General features: G+C 39.4%; 1 protein-coding gene across 1 annotated transcript in view; it reads left to right on the forward strand.

Moving 5' to 3' along the window:
• adam19a (ADAM metallopeptidase domain 19a) overlaps positions 1-20,748 on the forward strand; it is a 211,810-nt gene that overhangs the window by 78,538 nt on the left and 112,524 nt on the right. Inside the window, exon 3 of the mRNA XM_062383936.1 lies at positions 16,499-16,575. Coding sequence (XP_062239920.1) covers positions 16,499-16,575 — 77 coding nt within the window. The remainder of the gene's footprint in view (positions 1-16,498; positions 16,576-20,748) is intronic.

Genomic DNA, 20,748 nt, shown 5'->3' on the forward strand with positions numbered 1-20,748 from the left:
AGCTGAGTGCGTCCTGGAGCTGGCCATTAAGTCCTTTATTATTCAGTGCACGTCTTATAGTTGCCACTGCAGCACTTGTACCAGCCTTCATCAGGTCATCCTTTAGGTGTCTTGCAGTCACACAGGGATTTTTCTGAGTTGTTCTGACTAAGTTGCTGAGGGTCCTTGATGAAATGCTGGGCTTTCTTCCAGGGCCAGGCATGTTTGAAGCTGCTCCATCAGTTGTAAACTTCCTTATAATGTTCCCAATTGTGTCTCTTGGAATATCATTTTTTGGGGAATTCTTCTTCTACCCAAGGCCTTTCAGGTGTGATGAAATAATCTCCTCTCTCAGCTTTTGTGTAAGCTCCTTTGTCTTTCCCATGATTGCAACTCACCTTGAATACCTTCATGGGTGGGGTTTATATATGCATCACAGCTGAAGCAAATGAAGGATCAGTATAGAGTTCCCAAAGGCTTAATAATGTTTCAACTCAACTTTAGGACAAAAAAAACTATCAGACAGCTTTAAAAACAACAATATTATATAGGGGTTGAATAATTGTGACATGGCTATCTTAACAAAATATACTGCTACACACAAATACTACATCATGCATTTTCCGTGTTGATTTTCTTTAACACTCAACTCATAAAAGAAGGCATCCGAAGCAGAATTTTGATCAAAGAACAAGATTCTGTCTACTTTAATTGATAAATCCTTAAAATCTTTGGGGGGTTGAATATTTCTGATTGCAACTGTATAATGTCCATTGTATAATACACATTGTATCTGTAGAGGAGAATGGTCCCTGTCTAAATTCCACGGATACTCCATTCTCTCTCTAAGCAGTACCCAAGGTCAGATTATAGATAAAGGGCCAACCAACAGTACATTGTAGTGTCTACATTGAGGGACTTTCATATCTAACTCAGATGCTCTAGACAGAGAGACACTAACTTCAAGTCTAACCAACTTTAACTATTTTACATATTTCACTAGTTGCAAGACGTAAGGACACAATGTGATTTAGTAATGCATAATTTAGGCTCCGGGCTTCTTCCTCCAGCTGCAAGGACCTTCAGTCCACGGGGAAGGGAACCCGGACAGACCCGGGTCTGGGTGAGGGGTTCTGGGAGTGAGGGGCGGGAGTGAGGGCCGTGACAACAGCTGGACTGAGAGGTCGAGAACTGTCAAATCCAGCTAGCTCTCAGCCGCTAGCTGCTGCTCTCTCATCAGGGCTTAAGAGTACAGTAGCGCATATTTTCAAGTGTAACCATTGAACGGATCCTGTTTAACTGCCACAAGAGTTGTTCATCTTGTAATAAAAACCTCAATGAGGAAACACGCTGTGTTTTTTCTATTTTCACTGCATTTTAATATAGCCTATAAGTAGTGAATTTTTATATAAAAATATTAATGATTAATCTAAAATCGATCGTTAATTCTCCCGACGATCGATTAAGACACTTTATTGAATGCCTATCCCTAGTTACCAAGGCAATTGCAGATAAGCTGAAGGTGAGCTCACGCAGGTGGGGAGAGACACTGGGTTTCTGATGTAGTAACACAATGACAAACCTCTGGACCAAGGCAAGGGTATATTTATCATAAAACTGCAGTTAAATGCAAATCAGATCTATCACAAACATAGTTAAAGAAGGGTACCAAAAGGAATGTGTTCCTCCACCTACGCCCAATCTCGGCATGTTAAAAACGTGGGTGAAAAAAGGCCTGGACCCTCCTCTAGTCCGGATCTGCCCCAGCCCTCTACAAAATGTCATGGAAATCGATTAAGTGTTTTTGCATAATCTTGCAAACAGACTGCAATAACAACATAAACTCCTTGACAGAGGAAATTATTATAGTCAGAAATTCCATTCTTACACTGAACGTTCAAAACATTTGAATACATGAAATTCTGTGGTTTGCATTTCTCAGATCTCTGTCAGCTATTTGTGTAGATTTTAAAGGAATTCATTCAGAACTCCTTTGGTTTGTGAATGTTGGCAAAGATTGTGAAAGATTGTAAATGCAAATGAAAACAGGGATCCTCCAACAAGAGGTTTGTGTCTGCCTTCAGACACCGTCCTCCTCTGGACACAAAGAGAGAGGTTCGACTGGAGCAGGGAGAAGCAGGCAGTATGAAGTACATGGAAACCAGTGTATCGAATTGCTCCATCCCACTGCTTTCAGCAGCCTGGTTTCCTGCTGTTGCAGACAGCTGTTTCTACCTTTAAGGCTCTGATAAACTCCCTGTGATGGTCTGCTCAGCACCGAGCAGCAATGTTAGAAAGTAGCAGGTAAACCAAACACAATTTTTTCAGGAGTTGATGAAGACCAAGTGATAAAAGTTAATACAAATTAGACTATTTTGGAACTCTCCAACAGTAACATGATGCCACAGGAATGCCAAATGTTTGTGACTGCTGGATGTAAAAATCTAAATAATTCAAAACTGTTTAAGGGTTCTTCAGATATAGGGGGAGCATGGAGGGGAGCGGCCATGTTTCCTTCTATGTCCTCTTTTAAACTTTGGCAGGTGTCAGCAACTGGGTCCAAACCATCTCACACTGACAGGGTCATAGATAGTTGTGATGGCCTGACCTGTCTCAGGGTGGGCAGAACCATCTGTGAGAGCAAATAAACATGAGCTTGCAGGTTGCTGTGGTTTCAGGCTAGCCTTTTTAAAACCCTGTAAGTCAAGGGATGACAGCTGAGACATTAAAGGTTTTGAAGGTTTAGAGCAAAAGATGATCCAACATTTGATTCTCCGACCTGTGTCAAGAAGCGTCAGCACATCCTGCTGCTTGCTCCCCTCAAATCAGTGCTGTTAGATAAATGGAGAGTGTATCTCTTTTGGTAGCAACTGGCAATACGGCTGGCTCTAAGCAAGCCACATTATTGATAGCACGAGCACGTTCCAGGCAAATGTAGAGAGGGGTGTTAAGATAAAGCAAACAAGCCAGAGGATGAGATATTTTCATATTAGCCTGAATTCAGAGAGCTCTGTCAATCACTTCCCCTGAGTTTTCCTCTCATGCTCTTTATTTTTAAATGGCTCTGGAGGAGTGGTGTTTATGGTGCCTGGCCCCAGGTGAATATTAAATAGGTAAACACAGGCGCTTTTCAGTGAAGATTAAGTACCAAAGTTGCAAACGAGAGCTCCCTATTTCTCATATCAGCATTCATCCAGCCACCCACGTCCATTTCCAAAAAAACATTTCATGCTGCTGAAGAGTGGGGCGAGGTGCTAAGCACTGTGAGTCGGGAGCAACTCGCTTCTTGGCTGATAAATTACCCTAAAGGAGTGCGTCTAAGCCTCTTTCGTCACGGTAGATAACTACAAAAACACCTGCAACTGAGGTCTTTATTCACGAGACGATACATTCTTTTACCAGAATTTATTTTTTTGTGTCTCCCTTAATATTATAATTTTTTTTACTGTAGCTTGAATTCACATCTGTAAGAGCTTTGTTTACCATGGTGCCTCAATCCTATCATTCCAGGGAGCTCTCGGTGCTAGGAATAGATGAAGATCGGAAATCCAGGGTGATAACGGTTTGGGTGATTGGTCACAAGTTTAATGTGACTAGAAATTGAAGCTGTTCTGTTACTTTGTCCTTATATGCAGTTCCATTGGGCGCATTTGTTGCTTTTTTGGAGGTGGAATTGTTTTCCCCCCTGCCACAAATAATGCAAAGAGGAATTTCCATCTACTGTAAAAGAGGTATCATGCTGTGAATTTGCCTGGTAAAATATGATGTGCTGAGCCAGAGACAGTGTAGAATTAATCTGCAGTAGGAGGTGAGAGAAAGCAAGACTTTTTGGCTCCAGTGGGTTTGATTTAAATGGAAATGATTTTGTACAAGATTATACTATCAACTCCCCTGTTTTTAAGTCTAAGTTGTTTTGATGATTGAAGCTTCAACTCGTACAAGACCACTTGATATACAATGTCTACTCAGATAATCTACCATTACTGACAATAATCGATCGATTCATTGACCTTCCATTGTGATACAAAGTGCTTATTCTAATCGTTTTGCCTTACTCTTGTTGACGGATAAGAACAGAGGATGTGACACTGTGTTAAAACCTTGCAAGACAAATTGGGATTTGTGAATATGGGCTATACAAATATAATTGTGTTTGTTTGTTTGTTGTAAAAGGCCGGCAAAGTAAAGTGACTTCACGATGAAGCTGCAAATCACAGATCCGGCGACAAAGACTACATTGTAAATTGGCCTTTTCTTGTCAACAGTCTTAGATAATATGTTGATGAACAGAGATCATTCTTTCATCTTTGTCCTCTGCAGGTCGGGGACATACAATGCCTTGACTTCTGAATTTCTATTTTCCTTTAAGTAACGCTGTGAAGATTTATAAAAGCCTGATTCCAAGTGAAACAAATTAAACATTCTTCATCTGATGGACTATACACTTTGTCACTGGCTGTGTTTGATGTCGTTTGAGGGCTTTGTGATAGTGGGTTGAATGTCTGATGGCAGATTAGTTGGATTACTGTTTTTAAAATCTAATTTCATGTATTATCAAAGGTCGACAGCGCCTGATGTGAATGCTCCACTCATTGTAAGTAGAGTTGCAGGAAATAACAATATTGAGGAAATAATCCCTATGGTGAGATACACAACAATGGCTTAATGAGCTGTAGTTGAACTATATCTGTAAACTAATGACACAACAGGAAACTGATTTAAAACCCTGATAGTGGTGGATTCTTAATTCCCTCAACCAATCAGAGAAGATTACTGTTGTCTAGCAACAGATGAGAGGAAAAGCATATGCTTTGACATCCTTTGAAACTAAGCAGCTGCAAATTGTTTCCCATACATTATGTTCAAAAACAAGATAATAATAAACAGTTACACAGTTAACACAGTACAATTATTATAGCTGTTTCACTGTCGGCTTTAATACAAATGATACGTATTCAATCATATTCTTATATGAGTCTATGTCAATGAGTGTATGTCAATAATAATTAGGCTGAAACATATAACTATTATTGTTTCCCAATATACTTGAAAGGGTAAGGACCAGCTGGTGCTGTGCTCTGCACTTGTTAAGGCCTTGTTGGGGTATGTCTCTCTTTAATCCAACTGTTGTGTCTTTTCGGTCTTTCTTTGGGCTTCAGGCTTCATCCACACGACTATGTTTCTCTTTGAAAACTCTGCCACAGGATACCTGTTATCAAAACTACTCCGCAGATTTAGACCTGCTAAAATAGAGACGTTTAGAAATGCTGCTGGCCCTGTTCCACTTTAAAAATTGCAGGGCCGCACTTTAGTCTGGATGGACAGAAATTGAGATGTTTGGAAATGATGACGTAGACCTGCTGATTGAGTATTTCGGGTCACGACTTATTGCCTTCACCGATTTGTCAAACTCCTATCACATGTCCCTCTTCCAAAACAAATTAACAGGTGTTAAACTCGGCTACCAGTAAAGAACACAACATGGATGATCAATAACAGGCCCTGTTGATCCTGTTGTCTACCAACACTGTTGTGCGGTTATATTCCACAATGATACAACTGCTTACATGCGGAGATTAGATGTCATTTCAGCAGTATGTTAACTTTTTGACTGGTGCTATACTCACGATGGGCACCACCTTTTACCCACTGGGAGCTGAGAGGCCGGCTTCAGATTCAAACGGAGGTTGTAGAAGAAGTGCTCTCTGCACATTTCTGTCAGTACCACTGCTCTGTGAACTGTGAGTGAACTGAGTGAGACATCTGAACTCCAAACTGAACTTTCAGGCATATCATATCAATAAATTTAGTTTACAGACCTACGGAGCTTCAGTATTTGTAAAGAGAAGCTCCGAAAAAAACAACATGTGAGATAAAGTATTGCACGGCTGTGTTGTTTTACCCTGTTCGATACATAGTGTTATCATAATAATCAACATTCAAGTAACGGAAACTCTGAATGATTCCAAAGTCAGTGTTGGCAGATCCCCAATATTAAAAGGCTGAGTTCAGGATCAGGGCCAAATTTGATCAGTACCAGACTTATAAATAAGAAAATAAGTATTAAATATCTAATTTAGAAGAGAGACTGGAATCTAAATAGAGAGAGAGGGAGAGAGTTTTTTAATTTTTTTGGGGGGGGGGGTCATCATGATTGTGAGATACTTGTGTATTCAGCCGTTTGATTAAGACATTGATTTCTCTCCAAGTTGCCTGAATGCGATTCATCTGATGAGTCGTTCATCCAGTGTACCCGGTTCCTACATAAGCATCGATTATTTAAAGAAAATAAATTTATTCTATCAAACCTCATCTTTTTCCCGCATGACAGTTGCTGTATTTGTAGCAGTCACTATAAACTCAAGAAGTTTGGAAGGCTGGAAGTGTACAGATCGTTCCTCATCATGCTTTGGATTTTCTTTCATTTCTTTAAACTAGAGGGAAAGGATTTCAATCTTAATGCACATACACAAATACACTTACTTCACATATACTTATCTTATTTAATATTCCCCACTTCTTCACCCTGAAAACTGTTGCTTCATTTGAATTTATTTGACTATGTTATATGTTATACATATATTCATGTTATTTTATTTAATATTCCCCACTCCTTCACCCTGTAAACTGCTGCTTCATTTAACTTTGACTTTAATTTGACTACTTAATTTTTTACTTAATCTTTACTTAATTTAATATTCACTTGACTGTGTTATATGTTATATGTTACAATGTTATGTTATATGTTATGTTACATAGTATGTTATTTTTTTGTAAAGTCGCCTACTGCGTAGATGTTTGCCTGTCATGTCATAAGAATTTCACTGCTCCGATGACGCTGTCATTGGTGCATGTGACAATAAACTTTGATTTGATTTGATTTGATACCTATATAATGGGAAGCATATATGTGAATATGCTGAAAATATTAATAAATAACTTGATGAGTGAAGATGATTAGTTTCGAAAGTAATGATTTAACCATTTGAAGTTCCAAGAAGTTTCGACCTTGTAATCTGTACTGTCCGAGGCTGAAGGAGCGGCTGATCACTCCATCTCCCAGCAGCGCAGGTGCAATCTCGTGTCCTGCTGCTGTTTTATTATGTGGACTTGACGGCAGACAGCATCACTTTGTGTGAAGTTTCTCCTTCTGGAATATATTCTAGTATTCAAGTCCATCACAGCCTCTCAAGGATTTAATCAATGATCAATTGTCTCTTAGAGCATCGTTTGGGGACGTGTCCCTGAGCTGTGCCCTCTTCGCCTAGTGATTATGCCTACTCCTTCTTTTCTGTTCCCTGCATTGATGTAATCCGTGTGACAGAAAGTAGCACAGGCTGGAAATGTCTTGGCTGTCACTTGTTTTTAGACCAGGGGCCAAATGAATATTCATTACAAATGTTGCTAGGTTTTCATTTTGGAACGATTCAACTGTAAAGCTCGACGTCTGCATGGAAACAAAGCAAAAACATAGCTCTGCCCATGTTTTAATAAGAAAGTTCTAATTTCTGGGCCTTTTTGTTTGACACAAGCCTCCAGCTGTGCAATCATAATAACATGCTTTACAGAATCCCTCCTCAGAATGGATTTGGTAGCAATTATGCAGGCCATTAGCTTTTTATTGTTGTTTATCGCATAAGGAGATCTTCGATGGGAATTCATAGAGTAGATCTGAGTGCTGCTGTGATGCATGTGATTAGCCTGGATACCATGTCGTTCGCAGCATGAGGCGGCGTCACAGCCAGGAGATCCTGAAAAACATCAACACACTCCCAAACAAGCTTGTGTCAGACCAGCCATAGCCTTATAATAGAAATTCATGTCTGGTGGCTGCTTCTCTGAGAGAACCAAGTGAGGCATTTTTAAACGTTACAGTATTGGCAACCGTCGTGCATTGCCAGAAGTACTGTCGACAAAGGAGACTGTAGGATCTGTGCAGATAATAGAGGGGTGTATGGTTGATGCTACCAATTAATCAAGATACATTCCCACGAAGGGGATCTCTTGTTTTTGCTGGCTCATAAATTAAGTTTGGAAGACAATCAATATGTCCCAGAATACACTGTCTTTTGTAAAACTAAAAATATAAAGTCACAGTGAAGCAAGAACAGCCGGTAAATGATTCCCCTTAAAAGTCTAAGTTTTCTCAATGTCAGTCTTGGAACATAACAATAAAAAAACATTGATAAACTGAAGTTACAACAAACTAACATTTCACCTGCTTTCCCTCTGACTTGACATGAACAGATATTTGATTCCCACATTATTCAATGTTATTCAAGCTTAATAATGACAACTCTCAGGTCGAGCTCCCGCCAGTCAATCAAGTCTTTGGGGAGTTTGTTACATAGAATGGACATACATTAATATCTTGTTCTCAAGCTTTATAATCTACTGTTTTCATTATGTGACTATTTGACGACACCAAAATAGCCTTCTTTCTCCGCCTGACGGATCATTGGAAGCAGTCGGAACCCCACTTTGGCTCAGTGTGGGACTGAAGGGAACATTAATTAGTACATTGGTTTATGTGCCCATGCCCGTCTGCCCCCAGCTTCCACCTCTCCACTTTTCTCCTCTGCCTCTCAGAACAAGACTTGTTTAATTTCAGCCGCTTTGACATACATTTGACATAGATTTATTATACGGGCTCTTCATGACGTTTAGTGACGAACACACACACCCACCCACCTTCAGACACACACTCAGAACTGGAGGACCCGATTATTCTTATTCTGGAGGGCACTCTTTCTCCTGCGACAAGTAAACTTCCCCCTCGGGAACCTGCAGCAGCTGTCCCTCCCTGGCCACACACACTTCCTCCACTGTCCTCAGCATCACTCCGTCCTCCTTCGCGCCCACTCTCAGAGGCCCCTCTCGAGTCTCAAATGTGATTGCCTCCTCCTGTAAAGCTCCATCCAATCACACCTTTTCCTTGCCCTTGCACATGCTGCTTGACTGATCAGGTGAAATGGCGCTGGAGATGACTGTGGCTCTTTCAACAATTTCATGGCCTAGTTTCTCTTGGATAAGAAAAACAGTCAACACAGGAGGAAGAGGTGAATGGCCAACAATCAGTCATCAACCAAACTAGTAAGCTCCATCGCTGGATGGCTTCTCTTTTATTCACTCTTCAATTTGTGTAAGTTGGCAGAACAGACAAAAAATGTTCATGTTTACTCTACGTGAACCATATTCATTTCCAAATTCATGGTTACAATGATAACATGGGACTCACCAAGTTTAACTCTGACAACCAATATGTTGGGCGTTCTATTATAGACATGTGTGCTGAAAAGTCAAAAGAGGGAGCCAATTAACAACACCCACATCAAAAAAACAGACAACAGTCAATCTAAATGCAAATGACATAGAAAACATCCTTCTAATGTTCACGTTCAATGCATTGTGCTGTGAAATCTCCTCTTGTGAGTCACGTTTTGTGTGTGTCCGGTGCACTGGTTAAACTGACGTAATACGCTTATTTCCACCAACGCTGGCCCAAAAAAACTCCATCAAGAACGTGTGCTTCAACCAGAGCAGTATGCCTGTTTATTTTTTGCACAACTAGTCAACACTTGGCTCCCAAAACTGAACAATTTCTGTTGGTGATTCTTCACTGTGTATGGTTGACGATAATAATTATTTTAGTTTATTATCTATATTATGAGCGATATTGCTGGTTGTGTGTCTTTTTCCTTCTATAGTATCGATAATCCTGACAACTGTGAAACCGGAATATTTCCTCTTATAATGGTGGCTCCATATTAGACATACCAATGTAATACTTAGGTTTCCATTGGCCAGAATTATCCGTGGTCTCACAGGGACATTTTAGGGCAGCCATTGTGCGAAATTTCAGCTTTGAGTTTGTTCTTGTGTCATTAAATGAGGACACATTAAGTGTTGCTAGACAAAGTCATGTAATGCAGGAGATGAGCTTTAATAGAGCACACTTACTGTCACTGTGTCAGCCCACAGTCTCATCAAAGATGTAAAGAGCGCATACATCATCACATCTTTGTATGTTTGCTGTTCATAACTCGGTATGATAATCAGCCCCTCTCAGGAGGAAAGGGAGGATTGTCAGGGCCCTCTCATCGTATTCTTAGCATGTAGATTAGACAAGCTTTGATCCATCTAATAAGCCCTCCTCTGGCACAATGTGTGTTAGCTCGGCTTCATGATAGAACAGAGAGGACCCCGGCTTGGAGCTCCATCTGATGCATGGATGCTGTCGTCTTCCCTCCTCTCCATGTATATCCACAGCCCCCAAGCAGACAAGCATCAGTGACACCACTAAGTTCCAGGTGTTCTCCTCCTTTCTTGTGCAGTCTCCTCTGCTTCTTCTCGGCAAAAAATTATTTCCCCCCCTTTAATTTTTCATTTTACAATCTCACCCGCTATGATGCGGTGTACTTGAAAATCCAATTTGACTGACACTGAAATATGATCAAACATGTCACTACACACTGTCGACATTTGCGTACGCTTGATGCGGCTTTACATTCTACATTTATTTGCTCTTTAAGCCAGTGGGGATGCAGGATGAAGATTAAAGCTACGCCAGCATAACCTCGAGAAATCAGGAGAAGCAGCCGGAAATCACTCAGAGCACAAACACCAGTGGCTGCTTTGCCAGATCGACAAATGCGACTGAGGGAATGTGGGGATTTGGAAACTGTTTGATCAGTTAATGTGCAGATGCCATATAATAAATTCAGAAAGCAGAGCCTCCGAGCAAGTCATTTATTGAAGAATTTACCCTGAGATGTTACCCTGCAGATATAAAGAAAAGCAGTGGAGTGGAGAAGGGAATGAAGATGCTTTCCTACATGGCTGAATAACTGGTCATTTGAAATCTAGAGCTGGTAGAATAGCATGAAGATGATGAAATCTGAGGAACTGCAGTGTGGTTTTAACCCCTTCTTTTCTGCATATCAATGTTTCACTATGAGATTCTATAGCCAGAACTCACTAAGCTTCAAAACACAGACTGTATATAAAGATGGACGACATGATTGCCCATACACAGAAGTACAGCCAAGGCCACTTGGATGGCTGCAGTGTGGTTTATAAATCCAGTTTCATTCATGTTAGTGGATGGGCCAAACTAAATAGTAAAATACATTGTTCTTCCAATATTGTTTTTTAATGTTAACGGTCCAGTATATAATACTTAAGTGAAAAGGGTCTGCTCTCAGACATTGAATAAAAACAAATCCTAGTGATGTTTTCACTGGTGTGTTTCACCCTTTGAGTTGTTATGACGACTGAAGGCTACCACAGGTTCTCTTTCATGTTTGGAAGGGGAGGTCGAGGTAAGGGGTATACAGCTGTAACATCAACTTCACCACTAGATGTCACTAAATGCTACACCCTGAACCTTTAAGCATAATTCTTGTCACATTGATAAATGTTTAAGTGCTACAATTACATTGTTTTTATTAATTCCATGCTATAAAGGGGGGTGAGACATCATGATTAAGAGCTAAGACTGACTCACGATTGGTTGAGCATGTCAACTGGATAGTTTCTGGATGGTGGGAGGAAGTGGAGACATGTCGTCTATTTTGATATACTTTATAGATGCTTCAAACCACTGAAAGCATTTACAAGAAGAACATAAGGGAGCCACTCATGGCCAACATTGCCAAAAGGGTGCTGACGTGATTTGGAACACGTCATTTGATTGAATTAGAGCCTGGGGGGGCCATGAGAGAAGACCTTTTGTCTCATGTTCAATGTTGGCTGTAGGGAAAAGGCATGAACACCTCTGCCTACAGACATGTATGGACAACACCCTTCTTAAGGCAAAAATAACATTCTCTGGTCTCAGAATTTGTATAGGGAGTAATGGTGTGCTCTTCCTTTGGTGGTTGTGTGTGTAGCTGTACATGCAAGAGTGTTAAATGTACTTGTGTCTGAAAAACAATGTTTAGGAAGAAAATCAACTGTTCCTACTTGTACACCCTAGTGGGCACGTTCAGTCAGGGAATAAAAGATGGGTCTTGTTGCGTCAGAATTTTGGAGGTTTGTTGGATACAATTTCCCCTGTTTCCACTGTCAGAAAGCCTGTTTGAAGCATACAGAGGCTTTTTGGACCTTTCCTCATCTATTGTTGCTGTTTTCAGGCCAGATCATTTGAAAATGTGAAGCGAGAATGTTTATAGCTGTTGGACAGCCATACTCAAAGGCTAGGGGTAAACCCCATTGTATCACAAAAGGACAAGACCAGGTAATTCTTCAGTGAGTGTTAACAGCTCACACTTTCAGTCTTCCTGGAGGCAGTCATTCTGTCGAACAAACCCAAAGTGATGAAAGTTGTAGAAGTAAAAGTATCAAGCTTTCTCACCCTTAATCTTACCCGTCCTCTCATAGCTCCCACTCTCCTCTCATTGTGACCCTGTTGGGAGAACTTGGGCTTTTTTCTTGTAGCCGGAAAGACGTTATGTGACTTAACAGCCAAAAACGATTCGAGAGAGTGCATCTCCTGAGCTTGACGTTGTAAAGTTACATTTAATGAAGTGGAAATGAGCAGTCCTGAAGTCACAGTGGGTTGTTTTGTTTGGAGATTTGCTCCTAGGGGGGAGCTAAATGAGAAAGATGGTACATGAGGCATGCTCAAAATGAACTCCACCGATTATTCATTGCACTATATGACACTTAAATGGGAGGCAGCACGTGGTGCGGTAGTTAGGGTCTTTCTGTGTGGACTTGTCCAGGTCCGTTTTACCCAATGTCAACTGGGATTAGCTGCAGCCGCCAATAACACTCAAAGGATAAGTTGTATAAATAATTGATTGATGGACTTGACTTTTGTTGCATCAGTATCCTGGTTTTACAATAGACCATAGTATGTTAGTTGATGATTATTATCATGCAATTGCATCATTAGATAACCTCATCTGATGACCTTCTGAAGGGAGGACTACTGATAATCTCACAAAATATAAAAATAATACCCCATCACTCACAGAGGCGACTGTGGCTGAGGGCGTAGAGCGGTCGTCCTCTTACCAGAAGGTCATGGTTTGATATTCCCCATATGCATGCCAAAGTGTCCTTGGGCAAGATACTGAACCCCAAATTGCCCCTCATATGAAAAGAACTGCTGCCTATAGAGGCACTGTATGAATGTGTGTGTTAATGGGTCAATGTCAAAAGAAACTTTTCTGTAAAGCGCTTTGATGGTCCTTAAAACTAGAAAAGCGCTCTATGAATCCAGACCATTTACTATGTGCTATATTACTGTTCATATGCAATGTCACTATTCCTATGTAATATTATTTGTGTATTTATGTTTAATATTTGTTCTTCTATTATATTCAATATTATGGTCAATATTACTCCTTTTATTATTACTGCATACCATTTTATTTGACTTATCTTATTTTCAACATTACTCTTGTTGTTTATAAGCACGTGTTTCTGCATTTACTGCATTTATCCTTTCTATTTTTATCTTTTATCTATAATACATTTTAAACTTTTGTTTAAATTAACACTTGTATTATTTAAATGTAGTACTCTACTGTCTTATTTGCTGTACTTTATTGTGTTATTTTAATCTGGGGCAAGCTGGAACAGGAATTTCCTTCAGGATGGAAAAAATCTAACATTTTCTTTTGTGATGGCATTTCTCATATACTTACTGGATTTTTACAAACAAAACAATCAATCAATAATATTGTGGCAAAGTTTTCCACCTCAACCACCAGCAACAGTAAAATAGTAACAGTGACAGTCACAGGGGATATTATCTACTATGACTACGTTTAATGCCTGCGCTACGTTTGTTTTGTTAAATTCATGCAGTTACTTTAAATTACCACTTACAAATGCAAGAATAAAGGATGTGAATATTTCCATTACCCACAATCAAACTCAAGCACCAATAGGTAAACTGGAGATTCAGGCGCATTGGCAGCGTCTATTATAGCCTTGGGCCTGTAGCCGCAAGCAGAGCTAATAGAGGTCAGGACAATGATTGTTCGGGTCACAAACAGCCAAATGCTCATTAGGGCATCAAAAGCACCATCCCAACCCTGAGGTCCTGGCATGTTATAACACTATATGGTTCAGAAACATCCCCTTTGAAAATGTTGTAGGAGTAGCAGGCGTGCGGTGTCACTTGAGATCCTTCACAGTTGCTCTTCTTCCTCCCTGTTATCTGGTAAAGGATTTTTTGAGTCGAGACAAGTGTAACGATTTCACAGAACTTGTAAAGACTTTATGTTGTTTGTCAGCTCTGGTGCAGAAGTCTTCCTTAAAGCAAAGCCTGTCTGTGGTAAAGCAGAATGCTCGAGTTAACTTTTACCTGGGGATCACTGCAGATTGTTCTCGGTGCAAGTGTTCTGTTCTCAGCGTAGACACAAAAGTTTTTTTGTCACCGTGAAGTGCAATCAAAGTCTTCAACCTCTCGAACCCCTTTTCTCTCACATCAGACTATTACTTTGCTGAACTGCTGTTACTCAGCAAAAAGCAAAAACATATTTCAGCAGAGTTTCATCATTTAAATGTGACATCCGCTCGTTGGTGGTGCTTATGTCTAAATTAGGAAAACATTCATTACTCTGTCAGATAAGCTGCCATCGTATATCATATCAAAATGTGCTGACATCAAGATTTGGTATCAGCTTTAAGGAGATTTTTTTCTGCACAGTTAACTCGGTCTCATCTTGTGCGTCATTTTCACTCTCAATTTTACTGTATGCTAAACTGCTGTCAAGGTCCTTCTTGGCTTGTAACAAATTTTGTCACCCCCTCCTCTCCTCTCTGCATCGGTGAAGTGTATTATCAATTTGCAAATGAAGTGTTCTATCCTTTGTTGCCTTTTGAAAAGACGCTCTAGAAGCTGTTGGACCTCATTGTTTGTGGTGATTGGGGATGGTGAGAGAAATGAGTGAGGTTTTTATTTCTAGACATAAAAAGCTCATACACTTTTACTCATTATGAAACCTTATGGACAAGTTCAAATGAAATACGTCTGCAGATTTTTTGTTCTACTGCCAGTGTTGGTCAGATGGCATTCAAAATGAACAAAAGTAATATTTATTTTCAGCTCGTTTCCCTCAACTTTCCTAGTATTTAAAAAAAGGTAACAAATAGACACCAGATGGTTTAATTTTTATTCTTCAGTTATTGAACATAATTCACAACATACTGTAAAGTTGACAAGTGAATGCAGCTCTGTAAGCCCCATGGATGATTCTGTTATGCTGACAGCTACTTAAGTCACTAGGAAATGTATAGGTCAGTGATCAAGGTCTTCAGAGGATGACTCCTATTGATCGCCCGTCTGAGCTGAAAAATACTGAAAGTCATACCCCGCAGGGATAAACCTCTTTCCCTCTAATGGTCATTAAAAACTACTGTTTTTGATCCAGTATTTTTTTACCCACATTAGCATTCAGTCCACCACTTTGATTCAGACTAAAATATTTCAACAATTGTGGTAGTTTTTGTTCATGGGCAATCATGTTATCCATCTTTATATACAGTGAATGGTCTGAAGCTTAGTGACAACTCAATTTGCAGAAAAGAAGGGGTTAAAAACAACAATGCAAGTTTTTACTTTAAAATCAATTGAAGAAATGACTTGACACAGTTTGCAGATTATGATAATAATGATTGATTGATTAATGGACATATTTTACAATTTAATGGTTAAAGGAATTTATCTGACAAAACAGATTATTTTCAAATGTAAAGGTTTGCTGCTTTTCTCTCGGTTCAGCGTTAACCTTTATCTTGTTGGTTGAAAAAAGAAAAAAAAGGACATTGCCCTGGACCCAGGGAACCTGATTTTAACGCTTTCACAGACATGTCATAGATATTCACAAATTAACTTACATATAATTGAACAACTTAACAGATGAATAAGTACAAATTGGTCATTAACTTTATCCTTATCTCTTCTCCTACTAAACTATCACATACAAAACATTATTCCTGCTAAACATCGACATTTAGCATCATCATCAGCATTTGGCATTTAGCTCACAGAGAGGTACTTACATGGCTTTAGAAACTTTAGAGTGAACCAAATCTGCAATTTGTTCCCATTCTCCCCCATTCCACATGCCGAAGTGTCCTTGGGCAAAATACTGAGCATTTATTGCCCCTGACGGCTGTGAGAGAAGATGCAATGTGGGAATGGGTGTAGGTGAATGACTAAACTCTTCCTGGATGTTCCTCTTTGACTTGTCATCGGGACTAGAAAAGTGTCATTTCAATACAGACCTTTTCCTCGAGTGTGCTTTGAATATATTGCCACTGGACTACATGTTCAAATTCACACCTGCATTATACAAATAATTCTCTTTTATAAAGGTTTGAAAATAAATGTCAGAGATATTTATTTGCAACCAATGTTCCTTGGCCAGTCTGCTTACATGTACTGCTTTTGCGCAATTTTTTTACCTGACAGTGACCTAAATGCACTTGCAGTAAAGTGTTCCTGGATTGGTCCTTCCACTGCAATGCCCTGACCTGATCTCTCCTCTTAACTCCACAGGTAGTGTACCCAGTCAGAGGTGAAATAGCACTCTCATCCAACGACCTCCAACTGGTGCTTCAAGTTGAACGTAATCAGTGAGTATTCCTTCTCTTGTGCCATCTTCACTGCTGGAACACCTGTAATACGCTGCTCTGTTAGCCCCCTGAGAAATGTGGAATTAACTGGGAGACCGGAGAGTGACTGGAGAGTGAGCTGATAATCGAGGGATGTTGCTGTCGGGGCTGTTGTTGTTGATCAGCCTGTGTTTCACTGCAAAACCTCAAGGTTACTTGTAGAATCTTCCACTCTTGCTTTATTGGGTCTTTTCATTTAGGTGAAAGTAGTAGAAACTTCAACTGAGAGGAAAAAAGAGAGCTTCATCTGAAAGATCCCTCTCCCAGGTGGCACAGAAGTTCAATATCTGCCACATCATGGTTGTCATATATTCACAAACACTTAGCCTACAGTAGTGGATGTTAACACTGGTATACATTCTTTGCACTTCTGTTTTGAGATGTGACTCCCCCTGGGTGGGTTGACTGCTTAACTACACCTGTCATCTTAAATATGTGTATTAGAGTCTATGTGAATACATTTGTGGTTTGTCAAGAACTTGTGCAAATATTACTTTCTTTAATCAATGCTGTTTAAAAACAGCTTTACTGCACGCAGTATTAGGTTTTCAGATATTCTGGTGTCAGTGTACATGTTCATGTGTGTAGAAAAAAGGCTTTTGATCAAACTTAGGCAGTAGCAGGTGAAAAAGACAACATCTAGCAATATATATATATATTTACATATAAACACACACACACATATAGAGAGGAATGTCTGTTGTATTCAAATTTGAACTATGGCTTTGTCGGAGTGAATGTTTGTTATGAAGCAACTCGGCACTGCAGGTACGTGACTTCACAAGGGATGAGCGAGTGTGCTATGCTTCAACGAGTTGCACACTGAGACACATTTCAGTGTTTGAGTCAAAGGCAGAGTACACATAGTGGATGCAGAGGACTGCAGTTGCTTGGAAACAGATTGAGGATTTGGAGTAAGAGGAGACAAATAGAGGAAGTGACAGACACAGTAAAGCTTGCGGCAAGAAAAAACCTGAAGCCCCAAGACAATGGTGGCATACATGAAACAGACAGGCAGTGATAAATGAGATGCAGAGGAGACGGAAATGTATAGAGAGTTGGCTGGTGATGGTACACCCGGGCCAGGGAGTCACACTGTGTGATTCACTGTACTGGCAGACTCTGTGTTTATTTTAAAAGAGCAGCTGAGTCCCAGCAAAGCGAATGGGCTCGGTCCGGACCATTGAATGTAGGTCAGAGACAGGGGGACACATTCTGGGGAAGCAGTTGCTCTGCTGAGGGAGGAGTTACTGGAAACTGAGTTTATTTTATGTCCGGGCTGTCTTCCACTGGGACAGGACTGGAAAATGGCCAGGAACCAGCCCGGTGCTCCGACGCCAGGATCATTAATTTTACATTCATGAAAGGAGGAGGAATATGTCTGGTTTAAATGATAAAAGCATCAGTTTAGTACATCATTAGTGCATCTTAATATAATTGTGACTGTATCTCATTATGAAAACAAAGTTTTTCATGAAATAGAAAAAAATACATTGTTGTTGTAGAGACTATCCTGTTTTCATGACAACTCCATTGAATCAAAGAAAATCTTGTTGCATTGACAACTTTCTCATGACAAAACTTCTTATATGCTAAATACAATATATTTATATTCAATAAATGTATTGTTATCCAAACAAAGCTTCAGCTTATACCAATATATAATATTTCGTTTTAATTATGCAACATGAATCAAAGCTAAGTATGTTCTTTGAGTAAAAGAGGATCATTCTGATCACATGACCTCTTCAATAGGAGAAAATGTTATCTGCAGTATAAAAGTACCTAGTTGCCACTATAAACATTTAATTGTAATGTAATGATATATTTGGACCCATCATCTTTTGCTGTTGTTGTCGATAGCAAGGATTCAAGTTGTTTTTCTTATAATATCAAACCAAAAGCTCATTCTCAATTGGAAAAAATATATAATATAATATTCAGCTCTCATACGACATACTTTAATTTTTTTGAAGTTGATTAAATCATCAAGTCTCATTACATAGTGAAGATTGACTGTACAACTATTTCCATATTGATTATTTGGTGCAGGGAAGCTTGTTCTGTTGTCGCACGTTCTCAGTCTAATCATCGGACATCTGACACTGTCAGTCCTCTTTTACTTTGAGGGGGGACATTTTATTTGTTTTTTTGTGAAAATAAATAAATCTATAGCGGAGCAGGCCAATTGGTGTGGTTTTGTGTTTGCTGTGGTCAGGGAGGAGAACCCATCACACTGGAGCTTGGTGGAAATGATTAAACCGATACCTGAAAAGTGCTACATCACACTGATAGTGTGGCTCCTTTTGTTTCAAGTGGTTTAAATAGACAAGAGGAGAAGAGAGGGATGGAATGAGAATGAATGTGCGGCAAAGGAAGTTGACCTCACCACACACATCCTGAGCTTGAGCCTGAGAGTGGGGAAGCCTATGTGTGTGAGTGTGTGTGTGTCTGTGTGTGTTTGGCCCTGGAATGCCAGCTGATAGGGGGCTGGACATGCCTTTGCTGGCTGAAGCATCCAGAACAGTTTAACTGTGAAGCGCGTTTGGCCGTCATGACACTGGTTTGCTTGTTTGTTTGCTTGTCTGCTCTTTGTGGTGTCCCAGGGTGTAGAGTGGGGTCTCGCGGGATTCGGCAGCACTGTGAGTCAGGGCAGCCCACAAACAACTCCAACCCACAGAAGGGTGACCTCAGTGATACGCAGGCATGGACGCGGATCCATGGATTAGATTAGATTAGATTAGATTTCTTTATTTATCCACACAATGGGGAAATTCACTTGTTACAGCAGTAATAGAAAAACAGAATTAAGTAACAGTGTCGAAGCACTGTAAAAAAAAAAGAAAGAGATCACAATATGTTGTTGGGCAAGAGACAGACATACATAGGTAGACCGCCGGTTTTACATGTATTTTCTGAATTGTGATAAGTGCTGCTGCTGTGTTTATCTTTGAAATATCGGAGCTTGTTAAAATTATGAATCATTGAATAACATTATAACTTTATTTCCCCTTTTTAATAAATGCTTTTGTAATTAAAGTATCTGTAGTCTGTGATTATTTGTGCATATGTATGTGATTGCAGCTGGATTATGATTGCCTGTGCTCGAACTTAGAAGCCTTCACTGTTAATTAAATAATTATTAATATTAAATATTGAGATTATTGATTTGACATTTATCATTATGAGACTGATATTTAAAGATTGAATTGTTGGTCCCTGTAACCAGGGTGGTGCCCCATGACAATAAGCAATGATTACAGATTTGTATTATTCTTAATTGATAATTTTATTGTTTTCATTAATCATTTTAACTATTAATAATGGATAACCGTATCATTTCTAATTAAATGTGTTACTGTTCTTAATTAATAGCTTTATCATTTTTGATTATTTTTAATAAATAATTGTTAATTTAATAATCATATTTCATGATTATTAATAATTAGCCAACGTCAATTCTACTCCTACTATTGCACAACAATGTACACTTCTAAAACTACACATAATAAGAGTATGAAACAAACAACCTGCAAAAACAGACACTGTACAAAAAGCAGGTGCTGGGGATAAAGTGGAATGATGTTACGTGTTATTGTAATGAACATAGGAAATATGAAACAGTAGTGACCATGATACAGAAAATAATTAAAAATAATTAGAAAGTAAGTGACCATAATATAAATAATACTACAAGATAGCATACTGGAAATATGAATATTGCAATGTCAAGGTGATTATGTTTTCATTGCTGTTTGTTTGTCTATGTTTCTGCAGGATTACCCAAATTTAGGAGTGGACCTTAATAGAGAGGTGGATCATTTTTATTTATTTTTTTTCACTTTCTTTTAGAGATTGAAATTTGACATTTGAATTAGCAAGGTTATGGACACTTTGATCGCCTTATACTTGTTGGTTTTGTACTCTGCTTGGATGACATTTTCCACATTGTAACCCCTTCCGTTTACTGATTGGTTATAAGATGATCCTCTTTTCTAACATCTGTTGATGAGGAAAATACTTTTTGAGGACAAGAACCATACTGGGTTTGATAAACATTAATCCAAGGAGATGGTTCACACCACTGAAGCCTTTTGAAGCTAAACATGAAATACAGTAATGCATAAAGCCCAC

This window comes from Platichthys flesus, chromosome 24 (genome assembly GCF_949316205.1).
Source record: "Platichthys flesus chromosome 24, fPlaFle2.1, whole genome shotgun sequence".
NCBI lineage: Eukaryota > Metazoa > Chordata > Actinopteri > Pleuronectiformes > Pleuronectidae > Platichthys > Platichthys flesus.